The sequence below is a fragment of the Carlito syrichta genome, unplaced genomic scaffold, assembly GCF_000164805.1.
Source record: "Carlito syrichta isolate Samal-C Ts95f unplaced genomic scaffold, Tarsius_syrichta-2.0.1 Scaffold314770, whole genome shotgun sequence".
Classification (NCBI taxonomy): domain Eukaryota; kingdom Metazoa; phylum Chordata; class Mammalia; order Primates; family Tarsiidae; genus Carlito; species Carlito syrichta.
Genome location: NW_007258866.1, coordinates 43,114 through 59,250, shown reverse-complemented (window position 1 = coordinate 59,250; position 16,137 = coordinate 43,114). Strand labels below are relative to the sequence as shown.

Genomic DNA, 16,137 nt, shown 5'->3' with positions numbered 1-16,137 from the left:
CTAATTCCTCCAGTCCTGGGGGCGGGATAAGCAGGTGGAGGGGCACGCTCCTCCCCCACAAAGCCGAGCAGTTCCCCCTTTCCTCTTTCACTGCCACCCCAGGCTAACCAGCACCCCGGTTCCTGCGGCTCAGCCCCAGACCCTGGGGACTCAACAATCTGGGCTCCAACCCCGCGGGCCTCTTCCGAGACACCGGGCAGGAGCTCCAGGAAAAGGACTCCTGGGAGGAGGTTCACCTTCCTGGTGCACTCTGACCCTTGGTCTCTCCAGGAGAGGCACAGAGTGGGCAGAGAACAAGCTCGTGGCCCAACATTCCTGGTAACAACCAGGACACTTTGTTCCTGGCCTCTGTGGCTTACCTGACCCCACCCTGCCTCTCATGGAACAAGCAGGCGGGGCTCCGGGGCACCAGCCCCCTAAGAGGACGCAGAACCTGTTGTCTCAGCAGCTGGAACGAGACCCACAGGTCCCTGGAGGGGCATGTGAGCAAAGCAGTACAGGCCCCAGGCTTCCCGGGACCCCAAAGTACTCGGGAATAGAGAAGAGGAACTCGGGACTGGCAGGTGAAGTGAGGACGAGCCAGGCTGAGAGAGTCTGAGTAGGATGCGTGGAGCTGGTTTGGAAGAGCCAGGGCCGGTAGCGGGGGCAGAGGGTAGAGGGGATGGACCACGAGCGGTGAAATGAGCAGTTCTCCTTCATGACCACTAGGGGGCAGGCGCCGCCGCCAGCCAACTTCCCTCACCTCCGCCGGCATCATTTCCAGACCTGGCCTGGCGTACAGAGGGCAAAGAAAGAGGCCCAAAGCTCTGGGGGGGAGTCCAGCAAGCCAGCAGCCAGGACTCCCCCAAGATCACATGGCCAGGTCCCTAATTCTTGGGGACTTTTCATCCCACGCCCTCCCAAGTCTGTGGCCCCGCAGTCAACCACATCTACCTGCCCTCACCACCACCCTCTCCAATCTAGAAATTCCTCTGCCAGTATTCAAGAGGCCCAGCTTGGGGAGTTCCTGGGTTGGGAAGTTCACTTTACTACTTGTGAATGTCTTTGTCAAGAAAACTCTGTATGCTCTTTATGTTATGCAACTATAGACCCTTGGAGACTTTCACCTAAGAGCCCAAGTTCCACCTCCTCGGCTACGTGGACTATCTACACCCTTGCCCACCTGGCCGCTTTGCAGAAAGCAATCTTGCCCTTTCTGCCCACCTTCCCTCTAAGGACATGTCCACCGGGATCCCGCCAGGCCTCCTCTATGCAGGGTGCCTGCTTCTGGGCCCCTCCACTGTGACAACAGTCTTTTCTAGTGAGGGTGCTGGGAAAGGCCTGTGTGGGGTACACTGGACCATCAATCACTTCCCTTATTGTGAACGCAAGCCTCTATGAGTCTAACCCACGTCTAACTCTTCCCCAAGAATTGCCATTCAGTTTTGTTGTTCCCATCCCATACTGATGCCATTATGGTGGTCTAACCATGAGTTCTTTGTATAGATCCTGGTAAATATGCCCTTTTAGGCCTCTTCTTTCTCCTAGTGTGAGAACTATGTCTTTGAAATTTTCACTCCAAGCTTTACATTCACGGATAGAAACCCTCCTTCATTAATCGATATTGTGGGGGGCTCCTATGTGGGCTTTAGGGCGTCTGTGAGCCCTTTTCTGGGATGAGGGGCTACAACTTTCATTAGCGTCTCAAAGGGCTCTTCCTCTCAGAAAGAGGGTAAGAACCATGGATAAAGTTTAATCCTCTTGCTTCCAGATTAGGACAACGAGGTCCAAAGGAGTCCTAACCCCATCCCCACCGTCAGCCATGTGCTTAGTTCTAGGGAGAACCTGAGCCTCTTGACTCTTTATTACAGTGCTCTTACACTGGACCTGGGTGGCGTCGGTCGCTTGCGGGCTTGGACAGGACCTCCCTTACCTCAGCCAGTTCCTCCGAGGCCCCATGCCAGAAGTTCCCACAAGCTGCCACCAGGGGGCAGTGGTGCCCGGGCTGGCGGCATATTTAGGAATTCTGGACTTAACCCAGCTTCCCTCCTCCCCAGCACAAGGGCCAGATTCTGAAATGATCTGTCTTTATTATGCCATCAGAAAACAAACAAAAAAAAATCCCCCGAGTGTAAACAGGAGAAATGTGCTGGTTAAGTTACTCATCATTATCTTATTATTAACAAAATAAAGCACTATCTATGTTTACAGTCATAAAAAAAGAAACAGCCTGGAGAGAAGTGGGGGCTTTGGGGGGGTGGAGAATATGGGGGGGAGCTGGCACAGACTCCACATCTGTGAGATTTAGGGTTCCCTTCCCACCCAGACCCGAGGGCTGTTCCAGATCTTTGGAGGCCCCATGGGATTTGATTTCTGCAGGGAAATAGCATGTGGCACTGATCAGGAGGAGTGAGGACTCATGCCCTAGTGTGGGGGGGAGGGGCAGCGGGAGAGGGGCAGAGCCGGGTGGGAAGGACTGAAGCCCGAGTCTTCTGACCAACCTCTTCCATGAATGGGGAGCCCCTGCCCTGCGCTCTGGGGGAGGAATGGAGACCAGCTGCTTTGGGGAGCCCCATCTCCAGGGCTTGCCACTGGCAGGAAGGGGAGCACCATCAATCCTCCTGGGATCAGGTTGGGACCAGGGGTGGCGGCACCAGGACAAAGCCCGTTGGAGGCCGAGGCACATTCCCATGCTGCTCAGAGCTAAAAATGGCTCCGTGGGAACCGACTGGCAGAGTCAGGGAGGCAATGAAAGGGCGAGCAGGAGGTCGTCAGAAAGGTTGATGGGCCCGGGGCAGGCCAGGGGCCTACAGAAATCCAGAGAATCCAAGGGGCATCAGAGGGCAGGGACAGACACCAAGAAAGGCGGGGAGAAACAAAGCGGGCCTTGCAGAGAGACAAGGAGAAAGGGGGAGAGAGAGAAATGCACACAAGGACACACAGAACCTGAGACACCCAGACCGACAAAGAGGTAGCAATTTGGGGACAAAGAGAAGCACAGAAAGAGGCCCCCAGAGAAGCAACACCCACAGGAACTCAGCAACAGCGCCTGGCACATAGCGGACACTCAATAAATAGTTTGTGCAATGAATGAACAGATGAAAAAACACACATGTGCGCGCATGCGCGCACACACATGCACACACACACGCACGCACACACACACACACATACAGCAGCCAGAGGCACGATGGGCTTGGCAGAGGTGAGGACAGCAACAGCCAGACCCTTCTGCACAAAGTACAAAGTGATCCCAGGGATGGGACAATCTGGGTGAGTGTGGGAGGGGGTGTTGGTCCCACAGTGGCTGGTCCAGCCAGGACAAGAATGGAAACGAAGCGTGTGACTCCAGGGGGACAGGTGTGTAGCTGCCATACCCCGAGATGGGTAGACCTGCAGGAGAGGAGGATCATACAGTGTCCCCGGCCAGGAGCCCAAGCAAGGGCTGAGGTGCCCAGCCAGCTGGCCCATCACCATATGCAGGTCCTACCCACCCAGGCCAACAGCTCCCCGGGGATGCCTGAAGGAGTGGGGGGGAGGGGGCCTCTCCCCTCACCAATGTATCTACAAGTGCACAGCTGTGCCCGTCTCTGGGGCACAAGCAAGTCCAAGTACCAACACAGTCCAGGTCGGCTGGCTGTGCCCGTCGGGTTGGGCGAGGTCTTCCCAGAAGAGAAGGAGCAGGCCCGCCCAGCCGGGATCAGTCTGTGAGCACCACCAACTCCCCGTCGCTCTTCTCGTCACCCTCCGAGTCCTCGTCCTCGCTGTACCGGTACATCTCGCCATCGGCCACGGAGTGCCTGTCGTCTGTGCCCTCGCCCTCCTCCCTGAGGCTGCAGGTGTTGACGATCACGGGCATGTTGGGGTCCAGGCTCCGGGGGACATAGTGCTCCACCAGCGGCTGTGCTAAGGGCATGCCCGCTGCCCGAGGGTACAGGACGTCTGAGGAGCTCATCTGCACCTGGCCGGCCTGCGGGCTGGGGAGTGGGGGGGGCGTGGCTACAGATGCACCCTCACCTTGACCCCAAGCTCCAGGCCTCCTCAGCGTATACATTGCCACCCCACACCCTCTTGGGTCTGTGACTCATTCACCCTGCCCTCAGTCTGCTTTCTGATGGCCAAATTCACTGTCACCTATAGCCTGGCAGCTGGCTCCACAGCCCCAGAGCCATGGATGTGTTCAACAGATAATATTCTTGGAGGATTGCATATAAATTCAATTTTTAAGAATCGTCAGGGGTGGGATTGGCAGTTGAGGGAAACTGCTAGGGGAGGGAGGGGTATACCTCATCAACAAGGGTACCTGCATGATCAATGTTTATATACCTAACCCTGGATTGTACTACCCATCTCTATAATAAATAATAACTAAAAAATAAAATAAAATAGTTTGCACACACACACAATGGAAGAATTGTCTGTTTTAAATGCCCCGGGGGTTTTCCTTTTTAAAGAAAGCCACCAGGGTGATTATTTTGGTCAATCTTTCTGTGATTAATACTTTTTTTTTTTTTTGAGCCAGAGTCTCACTGTCATCCAGGCTGGAGTTCAGTAGCACACTCATGACCACCATAGTCTCAACCTGCTGGGCTCAGGTGACCCTTCCACCTCAGCCTTTCAAACAGCTGGAACCACAGGTATGCACCATGATGCCCGATTAATTTTTTTTTTTAATTTATTTATTGTAGAGACGAGGTCTCGCCAAGTTGCCCAGGCTGGTCTTGAACCCCTGGGCTCAGACAATCCGCTCGCCTCCGCCTCCCAAAGTGCTGAGATTACAGGCGTGAGCCAGCACACCCAGCTACTTTACTTTTTAAAAATGTTTTGTAGAGACAGGGCCTCTCTACAAGTTGCTCAGGTTGGTCTCAAACTCTTGGCCTCAGGCAATCCTGCCTCAGCCTCCCAAAGTGCTGGGATTGCAGGCATGAGCCACAAAACCAGACCTGATTTTTAGAACCTCTGAATTTGTATTGAGTTCGTCAGAAATGGGCTCTACAGGCACATCTCTCCAGGTACGTGCGGCCAGTCCCCCATTCACTCACAGTCACGTCCCTGCATCCTCAGTCACGAAGTCCTCACCACAGCCACAAACACACAGCCCTACACAGTCACCCCTGGAGTCGCACACACAGGCCCGGCCACACGCAGGTGATACACACACACGCAGGTGATACACACACACACACAGCACCCCCGGGCTCACACCCAAAGGCAAGCCACACACTGACACCCAGCCACTCGCAAGACCTACACACACAGTCTCTGGGGCAGCCTGGCAGGGCGTGCTCACGGGATCACGTAGCTCTGGCGGGCGTCCTGGCGCCGCGTCCTCATCAGGGCCTTGTACTCGCCCACGCGCAGCCGCTTCCCCTCCACGATGCAGGTGCGCTTGGGCCGCGGCTTGTACTTGTAGTCGGGGTATTTCTCCAGGTGCTGCCGGCTCAGCCTCGCCTGCTCCTCGTAGTAGGGCTGCTTCTCCTGGTTGGTCATGGACTTCCAGCGGGAGCCTGGCCGCCCCCCCGGGAGTGGGCAGTCAGCGCCGAGCTCGGCTGACCGCCCCAGCCCCCTGCGGGCCCGGGGGGCCCCAAGAAGGTGATGGTCCCCAGGCAGGTCCACAAGCTCATATATGTGCAAGGGCCTGGCCCGATGGGGATGCTCCTTGGATATTGAGCCAATGAATGAATGAAGCTGGCTTTATAGGGGATCCAATGACCAGCTTAAGACCCAACACCCACCCACATCCCAAACAACGCAGCCATTTCCGGGAGGCCTGATGTGCATAAACACAAGTGTAGCTACCCCAACTCCTCAATAATCCAGACAGACTCCTTCCTCAGGGCAAAATACCCGATGTCTGTCGACAGGAGACCTACACTGACACGGAAGAACCTCTTCTAGCCGCCTTTTAGCCCCACCTGCCCTGGCTCACATCCCTCCTTGACCTGAGTTTTGAAAACCTTTTTACTGACAGCCTAAGAACACCAGTCTCTCCTGTTTCTGCCAGCTTCAAAAGTCTAAGTACACTGTGGAACAGGTTAGGTTTCTATCAGGAGGGCTAAAGAATGTGTATACACACACACACACTCTCAAGTCCCTGAGGACAGGGAGCCCCTCAATTGTCCCAGACCCCAGGACCCAGCTGCCCTCACATCCCGACTCCTGCCCCCTACAGACTCCACCAGAGTCCTGCTCGGAATGGAATGTCACCACACAAGCCCCAAAGTTGGCAACCGGGGCCGGCTGGATATATCGCCCCTCAACCCCCGAGAGCCCCCAGAAAGCCCACTCACTGGCTCTTACCAAGGATCTTGCTGATGCTAGAGTTGTGCATGTCCGGGAAGGCTTGGAGGATCTTCCTCCGCTCGTCCTTGGCCCACACCATGAAGGCGTTCATGGGCCTCTTGATATGGCTGCTGTTCCGGGACTCAGGGAAGTGGCGGGAGCCTAGGGGACAGGGAGCAGTCAGCCAGGCAGCCCATCTGGGGTGGGAGAGTCCTCGAGGGCCAGCAGAGCAACATCCCCTACTTGACCACCAGGAGGCACTGAGGAAGCCGGGATAGACAAGCACCAGATGTACCAAGAAAGCAGAGCAAAAAATAATAATAAAATTAAAAATTTATAAACATGTCAGGCGCAGTGGCTCACTCCTGTCAACCCAGCAGTTTGGGACGATGAAGTGGGAGGATTGCTTGAGCCCAGAAGTTCGAGACCAGCCTGGGCAATGTAGGTAGACCTCATTGCTACAAAAAAAAAAAAGTGGCCTGCCTGTCAGCCCCGTTTCTGGTGCACTCACCGTCCATGTCGCAGCTCAGCATGGCTTCTTCCAGCGGGTGCATGCAGCTCTCTTCCAGCCTCTCCTTGACTGGGGACGAATCCAGGCTGATGAGGTCCTGGGGTTGACAGGGGCAACCTGTATGTCAGCCCCCTCTGCGTCACCTCTCTCCTCCCCTGTCCCCTTTGGTGGCCTCAGGCTCTGGGTCTGACACCCCTGGCCACCATCTGGTCCTGCCCTTGGGCTAGGAGAGCGGGGGCCCTACCTTACGGAAGGGGGTGTTGGGGGAGCTCTCCAAGGCCCCGCTGTGGCTGTGCAGCAGCTGTCGAGCATCCTGGATGGCTTTGGTGACAGCGTCCCCTTCACCCAGAAAGCCTAGGGGAGAGCGCAGAGGAAGAGAAGGTGGGGGGAGATGAGGGGCTCGGCCCAGCGTGGGCCCAAACTCCAGCCACCTCACGCCGCAGCTTCCTGTGAGCTTCCTGGGCTGGTGTCCCTCTTGCCCGTCCATGGGGCAGCTGCATTGCCTAACCCCAAGGGACCGCCATTTACAGTGGCGGTTGTGCAGTGTCAGAAGAGTAGAGAGGAGACTAGCGCAACCGGAACTGCACCACTCTGTGGCCTGAAGCCCTGATGCTGGAGAGCCCAGAAAGCTATCACAGGGGAGAGGAGAAAGGAGACCTGCTATGAGCAAGTCTAGCTAGCTCTTAGTTTTATAAAGCCTGGAACCCAAAGAGGGGAAGGGATGTGGCCACCGTCATATGGTCACATCATGCGATCTGGCTCTGCCCTAAGGACTGCTGCTTACCCAGAGGCAGGCTGGGGGGGCTGGACTGCAGGTCCCGCGTGGGGGCCCCATGGCTGGGGGGGCGGGGCCCGCAGTTGCTCAGCTTCAGGCTGGGGGAGCTGGAGGCGTTGGGCAGCTCGGGGGCCTTGGGCTTGGCTGTGAGGTTCAGGGGCTGGGAGGGCTCCTGAGGGAGACCGCAGGGTCGGAGGTGAGAGACCCCACAGGAGACTCCCCAGAGAGACACAGAGGAAGTGAGACAAGCAGACCCAGGACAGACAGAGAGACCGAGAAAAGCGGAGCCACCAGGAGCAGGTGACAAGGGCTTGGAACACAGGACGCCAGGGGCCCACGCTCTGCACTCCGCAGGCCAGCTGCCAGGAGCCAGGGAGGGAGCCCCAGGCCAGCAGGCAGAGGGCAGTACCTGCAGGGGGTGGGGGGCGGCCAGGGCCCCAGGCCTCTTCACCACTGGGGCAGGGGGGCTGTGCAGCAGCTGCAGCGGATACTCCACTATGGAAAAGGCGGCAAGGAGAAAAGTCCTGGATGAGCACAGAACAGCAGACACCCTGCTTGACGAGGGCCCAGCACCACAGGCGGGCGCCGGCTCTGAGCTGGCCCAGTTGGTTCCAACCACTGCCTTCTCTGGCGCTGAACACTGCTGGAGATCCCGCATCCCCCTCATCTCCCACAGCCCTATCTCTGCCCTTCCCAACCCACTCCTGTGAGTTTCCCAGGCCCCAGAGTCCCACCCATGGTACCATGAGAGAAGGTACACCATCTCTTTATTCAATGGATACTTTTATTCTGCACCTACAGGATGCAAGGCATAAAAGCAGCTGCCTGTAATATAGCATGACTCAAGTACATTATCGTACAAAACTACATAGTATGTGGGATATAACAGGTGCTCAGTACGTCACCATCTCATTCTATAGATGCAGTGCGGTGACTCATGCCTGTAATCCCAGCATTTTGGGAGGCTGAGATGGGAGGATTCCTTGAGGCCAGGAGTTCCAGACCAGCCTGGTCAACATAGCAAGATCCCTGTCTCTACAAAAAAATTTAAAAATTAGCTGAGCATAGTGGCACATGCCTGTATTCCTAGCTGCTTGGGAGGCAAAGTGAGGCAAGAGGGTTGCTTGCACCCAGGAGTTCAAGGTTGCAGTGAGCTATGATCATGCCACCACACTCCAGGCTGAGCTAGAGTGACGCCCTGTCGCAGAAAAAAAAATAAGGGAAGGAGGAAAGTAGGGAGGGAAGGAAGGAAGATATAGAGACCTGAAAATTCAAATAGCCCACAGGTCATCGAGACTCCATAGCCCGTCATTTCCTGGACACGGCCCTCTCTCCCACTGACATTTCAGGTGAGGAGAAAAGCCATCATGAGGCACAAGGCAGGTGGTGATGAGGGCTGCCGGAGAACTCTGTTCCAACCAGGGTGGCTAGAGCAGGCCTTCCGGGGGGAGTGGAGATATGAACTAGCGCCTGCAGGACACACAGAATTCAGACAAATGGAGATGGGCAACGGGTTGTGGGAAAGCAAGATGTGAGGAAAGAGGTGGACAGTTCAGTTCCGAGGCCCGGGAAGGCCCAGCTCAAAGTGTGGATGCCATGCTGTGGGGCACACACTGTGGGCGTGTGAGTGGGGAGGGCTGCTGTTCACAGGCAGCTTTAGGAAGGGATCCTGCTTGCTTATATCCTGGAGCCAACACAGCAGGAGGGAGCCCTGCTGGTCCCCATCTTCTACAGCTTATTTCCTGCCTCACCTGTCCAGAAAGCACTGGGGTCCCTCTCCTGACCAGGTGCCTGCCCCCTTGTCTCCATGGCTCTGCTCCACACTTGCGGGGAGTTAGTTGCAACAGTTTGATGCCACTGTCCTCTCTCCTCCACCTTCAACTTCTCCCCTCCCGGTTCCCCCCAGGTAACCGGAAGCTTCCTTCAACACAGGGCCTGTTTCAGTCCGCTCAAGCTGCTAACTTATAAGCAACAGAAACGTATTCCTCAGTCCCGGAGGGGAATTTTACCTGGAGTCTTACATCCATCTGATTTAGGTTATTTTAGATGAGACTCCAGACTTGAAACATTTGAGTTGATGCTGAAACAAGTTAAGACTTTGGGGGCTGTTGGGATGGAATGAATGTATTCTGCATGTGAGAACAGGCATTTGGGGAGTGCAGGAGCAGAACACTATGTTTGCGGTCCCCACCCCCCAGAATTTGTATGTTGAAACCTAATCCCCAGTGGATGGTATTAGGAGGTGGGGTCTTTGGGAGGTGACTAGGTCATGAGGCTAGAGCCTTCAGAAGTGGGAATGAGAGGCCTGAGGGAGCCTGTTACCCCTTCCACCATGTGAGGACACAGTAAGAAGAGGTGAGAGACACCAAAGGAGACTCCTCCCTCTGTGAACCAGAAAGCAGGCCCTCGCTAGACACCGCACCTGCCAGAACCGTGATCCTGTACTTCCTACCCTCCAGAACTGTGAGAAATAAATGTCTGTTGTTTTGAAGCCATCCAGCACGTGGCATTGTGTTACAGCAGCCTGAACGGGCTAAGACAGGGCCTGACTTTTCCAGTCCTTTCTGTTTCCCCTTTACCCTACCCTACAGTGCCCGGTATAAACCAGGCAGGAGATGAAATTGGGACCATTGCCTGTAGGCCCCAGGGGTGGGCCCTAAGGAACTACCCCACACACACAGGGGAGCTCCCTTCTGTCTCCCTCTCACTTGTGGAACATTTTGGAGTCAGAGTCTCACTCTATCACCCAGGCTGGAGCACAGTGGCAAGCTAGTGGCCACTGCAGCCAAGGCTGCTGGACTCAGGTGATCCTTCCGCTTCATTCTTCCAAATAGCTGGAACTACAGGCGCATGCCACCACGCCCAGCTAATTTTTTGATTTATTGTAGAGATGAGGTCTCATCAAGTTGCCTAGGCTCTTAAACCCGTGGGCTCAGACAATCCTCTCACTTCAGCCTCCCAAAGTGCTGGGATTATAGGCATGAGCCACTGCACCTGGCCAGTGGGTTGACTTTAAAGCTGTTCACGGTCGGACTCAGTGACTCAGTCTGTAATCCCACAGCTGAGGCCAAGTGGGTTGCCTGAGCCTGCAAGTTCGAGACCAGCCTGGGCAACTTGGCGAGACCCCCATCTCTACGATAAACAAAAAAATTAGCCAGGCATGTTAGCGCACCCGTAGTTCAGGCTACTTGGAAGCCTGAGGCAGAAGGATCACCTGAGTCTAGCAGGCTGACGCTGGGGTGGCCGTGAGTGTGCCACTGCACTCCAGCCTGGGCAACAGAGTGAGACTCCGACTTAAAAAAAAAAAAAGGCTGTTTACACTTCTGGGAAAATCATGAGCAGTGTTTCTGCCCCATCCCCATCCACACTGTCACTGCCTTAATTCAGGTGTCATCCCCCATCACTAGAATTATCTCAGCAGCCTTTACCAGTCCTACTTCTGGTCAGACTCCAGACTCCTCTCCATTCCCTAGCCCCTCCAGCCAGAAACAACATACTAATCCATCATTCAAGGACACCCCACGTCCTAATAAATAAACCCCAAACTCCATGTCCTGTCCTGACAGCCCTTCCCAGCTGTATCCCACACCCTGGCACAGGCTTCTCTTAAGCGCCCCCCCGGCAGCTTCCCACCTCAGAATCCAGGGTTGCCTGTATCATCCTCTCCCCTCAGCTCCCAATGTACCCCTCACACGTCCTGCACATCTGCCAGGGCTCAATCAGATGCCACCTCCTCATGAAGCCTTCCCAGGTTCCCTGCTTATTGGTATAACCCGTTCTCTCACCCCAGACTGTAAATTCCTTGAGCTCAAAGTTCATATTTGATCACCCTCGTGGCTCCCCAGCAACTGCAGTGCCTGATATACAGGCAGTGTGTTTGCTGAATTCAGTGATGGGATAGAAAGCCAGAGCGTCATGGTCCCAGCAGGGTCAAGAGTGTGAAGGTAGGAATGAAAGCTTCTAGCAGTTGGGAGATGTATACATCTCAGTTAATATTAATTTTTTTAATTCTTAACTATTTTTTCTAAGATGAGGTCTCTGTCACCCAGATTGGAGTGCAGTGGCACAATCATAGCTCACTGCAGCCTTGAGTTCCTGGGCTCAAGTGATCCTCCTGCCTCAGCCTCCCGAGCAGTGGGGACTACAGGCACGTCCCATCACACCTGGCTCATTTTTAATTCCTTATAGAGACAAGGTCTTGTTATATTGCCCAGGCTGGTCTTGAACTCCGGGCCTCAAGCGATCCTCCTGCCTAGCCCTCCCAAAATGCTGGCATTACATATATGAGCCACCATGTCCGGCCAATTCATGATATTAATATTCATGATATTAATATTTTGGCACAGTAAATGTACCAGAACTGGAGTGACTAGACCTGAATTGTGACATCACTTTACACCTGGAAAGGACTTTATGGTTTCCAATGTGCTATTTCTTTTCATTTCCTAGTGAACTTCAGTAAAGTTCCGTGAAGTTCAGAAAGAAGGGATTATTCTTCCACTGGACAGATCCAAAATGGAGGCCCAGAAAGGATAGCAAAGTAATGGATGAAAGTGGGTTCAGGGCGCCATCCCTGACCTCAGGCCAGGCCCCCAACCGCAGTGGCGAAACGTCCCTTCCCACACTCACCTGGTTTGCAGGGGATGGGCTGGATGGGCAAGGCCAGTTGGGAGTCGGGGGTGACAGGCAGAGGTTGGTGGCTTGGGGGGAAGGCTGGGATCATGACATAAGGCATGTTGACCTGCTGAAGGGAAAGAAACCCTGTGTGAGTTTCCGGGGGCCCAAAGAGTCACCCAGCTTCGGTCAGCCCGGGACACAGAGAGTGGACCCACAGGGCAGAGGCGCAGGGCACAGGGCAAAGACAGTCTTCAAACTGATGCATCTGACCTCGAGCCCTCAAATCTCAGCTGGGCCCCTTCCTTAAAACAGGGCAAGAGGACAGGTCGGGGGCTAGAACAGAAATAAGGGCTCTCCTCCTAGGGTCAGGACTGAGTGATTCTGCCTTGGGCAGCTCTAGCTTGGTCCTCATCTCTATCCCCAGCACCTCTCCAGGCTGGCACCGGCTCCCTCTGCTACCTTCACTCCGCCTGCCGGGCCGTCCCTCTGGTTACCTGTATCTGCTGCTGCAGGAGGTTGATCTTGTGCTGCTGCTGAATCAGCTGCTGCTGCTGCTTAGCAATCTGGTAGAGGGAGAGGTGGGCGAGAGGTCACGGACGCCAGCTCCGGTGCTGAGTCTGCCTTGGCCCCCACCACACCCTGCCTTCCACACGGGGGCCAACTGCCAAGTACAGGTGGGTGAAGGGAGAGGCAGAACAGCCCACCCTTCAAATTGGGTCTCCTGTTGCAGGAAGCTCACCCCTCCCCCTCAGGACCAGGAACAGAGGCTGGGCAGGAAGCAGAAAGCTGTTCTCCCCCACCATCCCTTTCACATCCTCCTACCCCACAGCCTACAGAGGTTTAGGAATCCGCCCCATAAGGGCTTACGAATCAGCTCGAGGTGGGAATCCCACAGCCCCTCCCCACCTCCCCCAGGCCCCAGCCTACACTGTCTATGCCTCCAGGCAAGGCGCCCCTCGCCAGGCCCTGACACAGCCTCTCCCCTGGAAAGAAAGGCAAACACCCAGGCGGGCCCACCTGCTCCTGCTGCTGCCGGGCCAGCTCCATCTGCTGCTGCTGCTTCTCGAAGAGCATGGCAGCCATGTTCTTCTGCTCTGAGTGGGCCGTCAGGAGCTGGTCCCGCAGAGTGGACAGCTGGTGGATCATGACCAGAAGCTGGAGCTCCTTCTCTGCTAGGCTCTCTTGGGTCCCTGCTCCACAGTGAAAGCGCCACCATTGAGATTTTTTTATGTGTTCATCCGTCCATCCATCCACTCATCCATCTGATGCTTACTGAACAACTGCTGTACCCCAGGCCCGTTAGGGGCTGAGCGGCAGAGATGATAAGTCAAGACCTTGCCCTGGAGGGGTGCTCCTTATCTTGCAATCTGATCAACTAGCTGGCCTAGAAGTTCCTCGCTATCAGCCACTGATTCCAGACCCTGGAAATGCTGACAGTGAGACAGCTCAGCCCCAGACCCCTGGGCCTCTTTGATGTCCTCGAGTGCCCAGTGCCACACAGGGTCAGTGTGGACAGCCAACCCATGGGAGGGGCCCAGGGGAACACATGCAGGCTTTGGAGCAAGACAGGTCTAGGTTCAGATCCCCATTTCAACCCATCCTTCCCGTGAACTGCTAGGTAGGTTGCCCACTTCTCCGCAGTTCAAAATATGTAAAAAGAGACAACAATAGGGTTACTGTGAGGGTTAAATGAGCTATATACATAAAGCCCTGAGTCCAGGACCTGGCACATGCTCCTCAGTCAATAAATGGTAGTGCTTCTGAGCCTTCCAATTTAGTGCCTATTTGATGCAGCAGTTGTTTCTAAGTGTCTGGCCACAGACCATTTGCATCAGAATCACTCAGGGAGTCTGAAATATACAGATACCCAGGTCCCCATTCCCGGGGTTCTCATTCAGTAGGTTGACAGGGGTGGGGGAAGGCAAGGAGCCTGGGCATCTGTTTGCTTGTTTTTTTTTTTTTAAAGAAATAGAACCTCACTCTCTCACTCATGATGGAGTGCAGTGGCACGATCAAAGCTCACTGCCGCCTCGAACTCCTGAGTTCAAGTGATCCTCCCACTTCAGCCTCCCAAGCAGCTGGGACTACAGGAACCATGCTCAGCTAATTTTTTTACTTTTTTTTTTAGAGACAGAGTCTCACTATGTTGTGCAATCTGGTCTTGAACTCCTGGGCTCAAGTGATCCTCCTCCCTCAGCCTCCCAAAGCACTGAGATTACAGGCGTGAGTCACCATGTCCAGTTTCTGTATTGTTTCAAAGTTCCCTCTGTGAGTCTGATCAGCCACACTGCAAAAATGATCATGCGGAGAAACCCCAGCAGCATTTTTTTTGGGGGGGGGGGTTGGAGTCTCACTCTGTCGCCCAGGCTGAAGTGCAGTGGCACTCTCACGGCCACCATAACTTCAAATTGCTGGGCTCAGGTAATCCTTCTGCCTCAGCCTTCCAAGTCGCTGGAACCACAGGCACACACCATCATGCCCGGTTACTTTTTTGATTTATAGTAGAGTTAAGGTCTTGCCAAGTTGCCCAGGCAATGCTCTCACCCCCACCTCCCAAAGTGCTGGGATTACAGGCGTGAGCCACTGCGTCCAGCAAGCAGCACTTTAATAACCACTTTTAATTCACTTAAGGAGGTCCGGCTGGCCTAGGATTAATCATCAGTAGTGAAATGGAACTTTCTACCCATTCTGCAGTTAGACCTAGCAAGTAGCAGTGACAGGCCTGAGGTCACAAGAGCCCAATTCCATAATCATGGGATTTGCTTCCTGTCAGGCCTCTTCTGCAGGGGATGAGCCAGACCTACTGCTTGGGGCCCCCAAGTGAGGGATGGTGATGTCCTATATGGCCAGACAGGAGCCATGTAGCACAAGACAGGTATGAGGGTACCAAGAACCCCAAGAACTGCCCTGTGGATCCTGACTGCATGGACAGGAGAAGGAAGGAAAAGGGAGTTCAAACATCTCCCCCACCCGCCATGGGCCTTCACCTTTGACATCTTTGGCTTCCACAGAGTTCCTTCCTAGAAACCTCTCCTTCCAGTCACTGGATAGCAGCTTCTCGATGGCCGGCACCACTGGAAGACAGTGACATGATGAGGAGTGACTGCCTAATACCTCCTGCCCCAGGCCCCTGCCTCTAACAGACATCCTACCGTCTTTTAAGTTTCGGTTGAAGTCCAGCTTCTCTTGGCTTCCAGAAGCAGCCTCAGAGATGCCCAGTCTCTTGGGTTCTGGGGACCTATTGCTCTCTGGAGAGCTACGGTCCTGCAAAACACACTGAATTGTCACTGTCATCCTCAAATGGAGGAGAGACTGCAGGGAGGTCTGAGCCCCCCAGAGAGGTCCACCCAGAAGGAACCCGAGACTCCACCCCAGCCTTACTACCCCACCCAATAGGGCCCCTCATCCTCCACCTGCCCAACCTTTGCTCATGAAAAGAACAAAAGATCTGAAAACAAAAGACCTGGGTTTCCTTCCAGGCTCTATGACTCACAAGGTGTTTGATCCTACACAAGTCCCTGAACTTATCTGAACCTGACTTCCCTCTTCTGAAAATGGAAATATTAATACCTCCTCTTGTCACAGGATTGTTGCTGGGATCAGGGGAGTTCATGCATGTGAATGAGGCTTGCCACTGCAGTCGGGGCCAAAAGTCAGGTATTCATTATTACTCTGTATCTACACCTGCCGCTCCAGCCTGGCTGGTTACTCATGGGGCCCGCACCCCGTCCCTCCTTAAGAAACTCCCCCCTAGCCGGGCTCGGTGGCTCGGCCTGTAATCCCATGCCTCTGGGAGGCTGAGGTGAATGGACTGCCTGAGTCCGCGGGTTCGAGACCCGCCTGGGCAACTTGGCAAGACCTCATCTCTACAATAAATCAAAAAAGAATTAGCCGGGCATGGTAGCGCCCGCCTGTAGTTCAGCTACTTGGAAGGCTGAGGCGGAAGGATCGCCGGAGCCCAGCAGGTCGAGGC

At 54.8% G+C, this 16,137-nt stretch overlaps 1 protein-coding gene across 1 annotated transcript in view; it reads right to left on the bottom strand.

Annotated features, from left to right (window-relative positions):
* Positions 1–3,124: 3,124 nt before the first annotated feature.
* The window catches only part of SOX13 (SRY-box 13), a 14,071-nt gene continuing 1,058 nt past the window's right edge, over positions 3,125–16,137 (bottom strand). Inside the window, exons 3-14 of the mRNA XM_008071868.2 lie at positions 15,317–15,459; positions 15,152–15,238; positions 13,182–13,354; positions 12,659–12,727; positions 12,177–12,291; positions 7,957–8,042; positions 7,557–7,719; positions 7,017–7,126; positions 6,773–6,869; positions 6,280–6,423; positions 5,270–5,486; positions 3,125–3,956 (exon numbers count right to left, since the gene is read on the bottom strand). Of these exons, the coding sequence (XP_008070059.1) occupies positions 3,680–3,956; positions 5,270–5,486; positions 6,280–6,423; positions 6,773–6,869; positions 7,017–7,126; positions 7,557–7,719; positions 7,957–8,042; positions 12,177–12,291; positions 12,659–12,727; positions 13,182–13,354; positions 15,152–15,238; positions 15,317–15,459 (1,681 nt within the window). The 3' untranslated portion in view covers positions 3,125–3,679. The remainder of the gene's footprint in view (positions 3,957–5,269; positions 5,487–6,279; positions 6,424–6,772; positions 6,870–7,016; positions 7,127–7,556; positions 7,720–7,956; positions 8,043–12,176; positions 12,292–12,658; positions 12,728–13,181; positions 13,355–15,151; positions 15,239–15,316; positions 15,460–16,137) is intronic.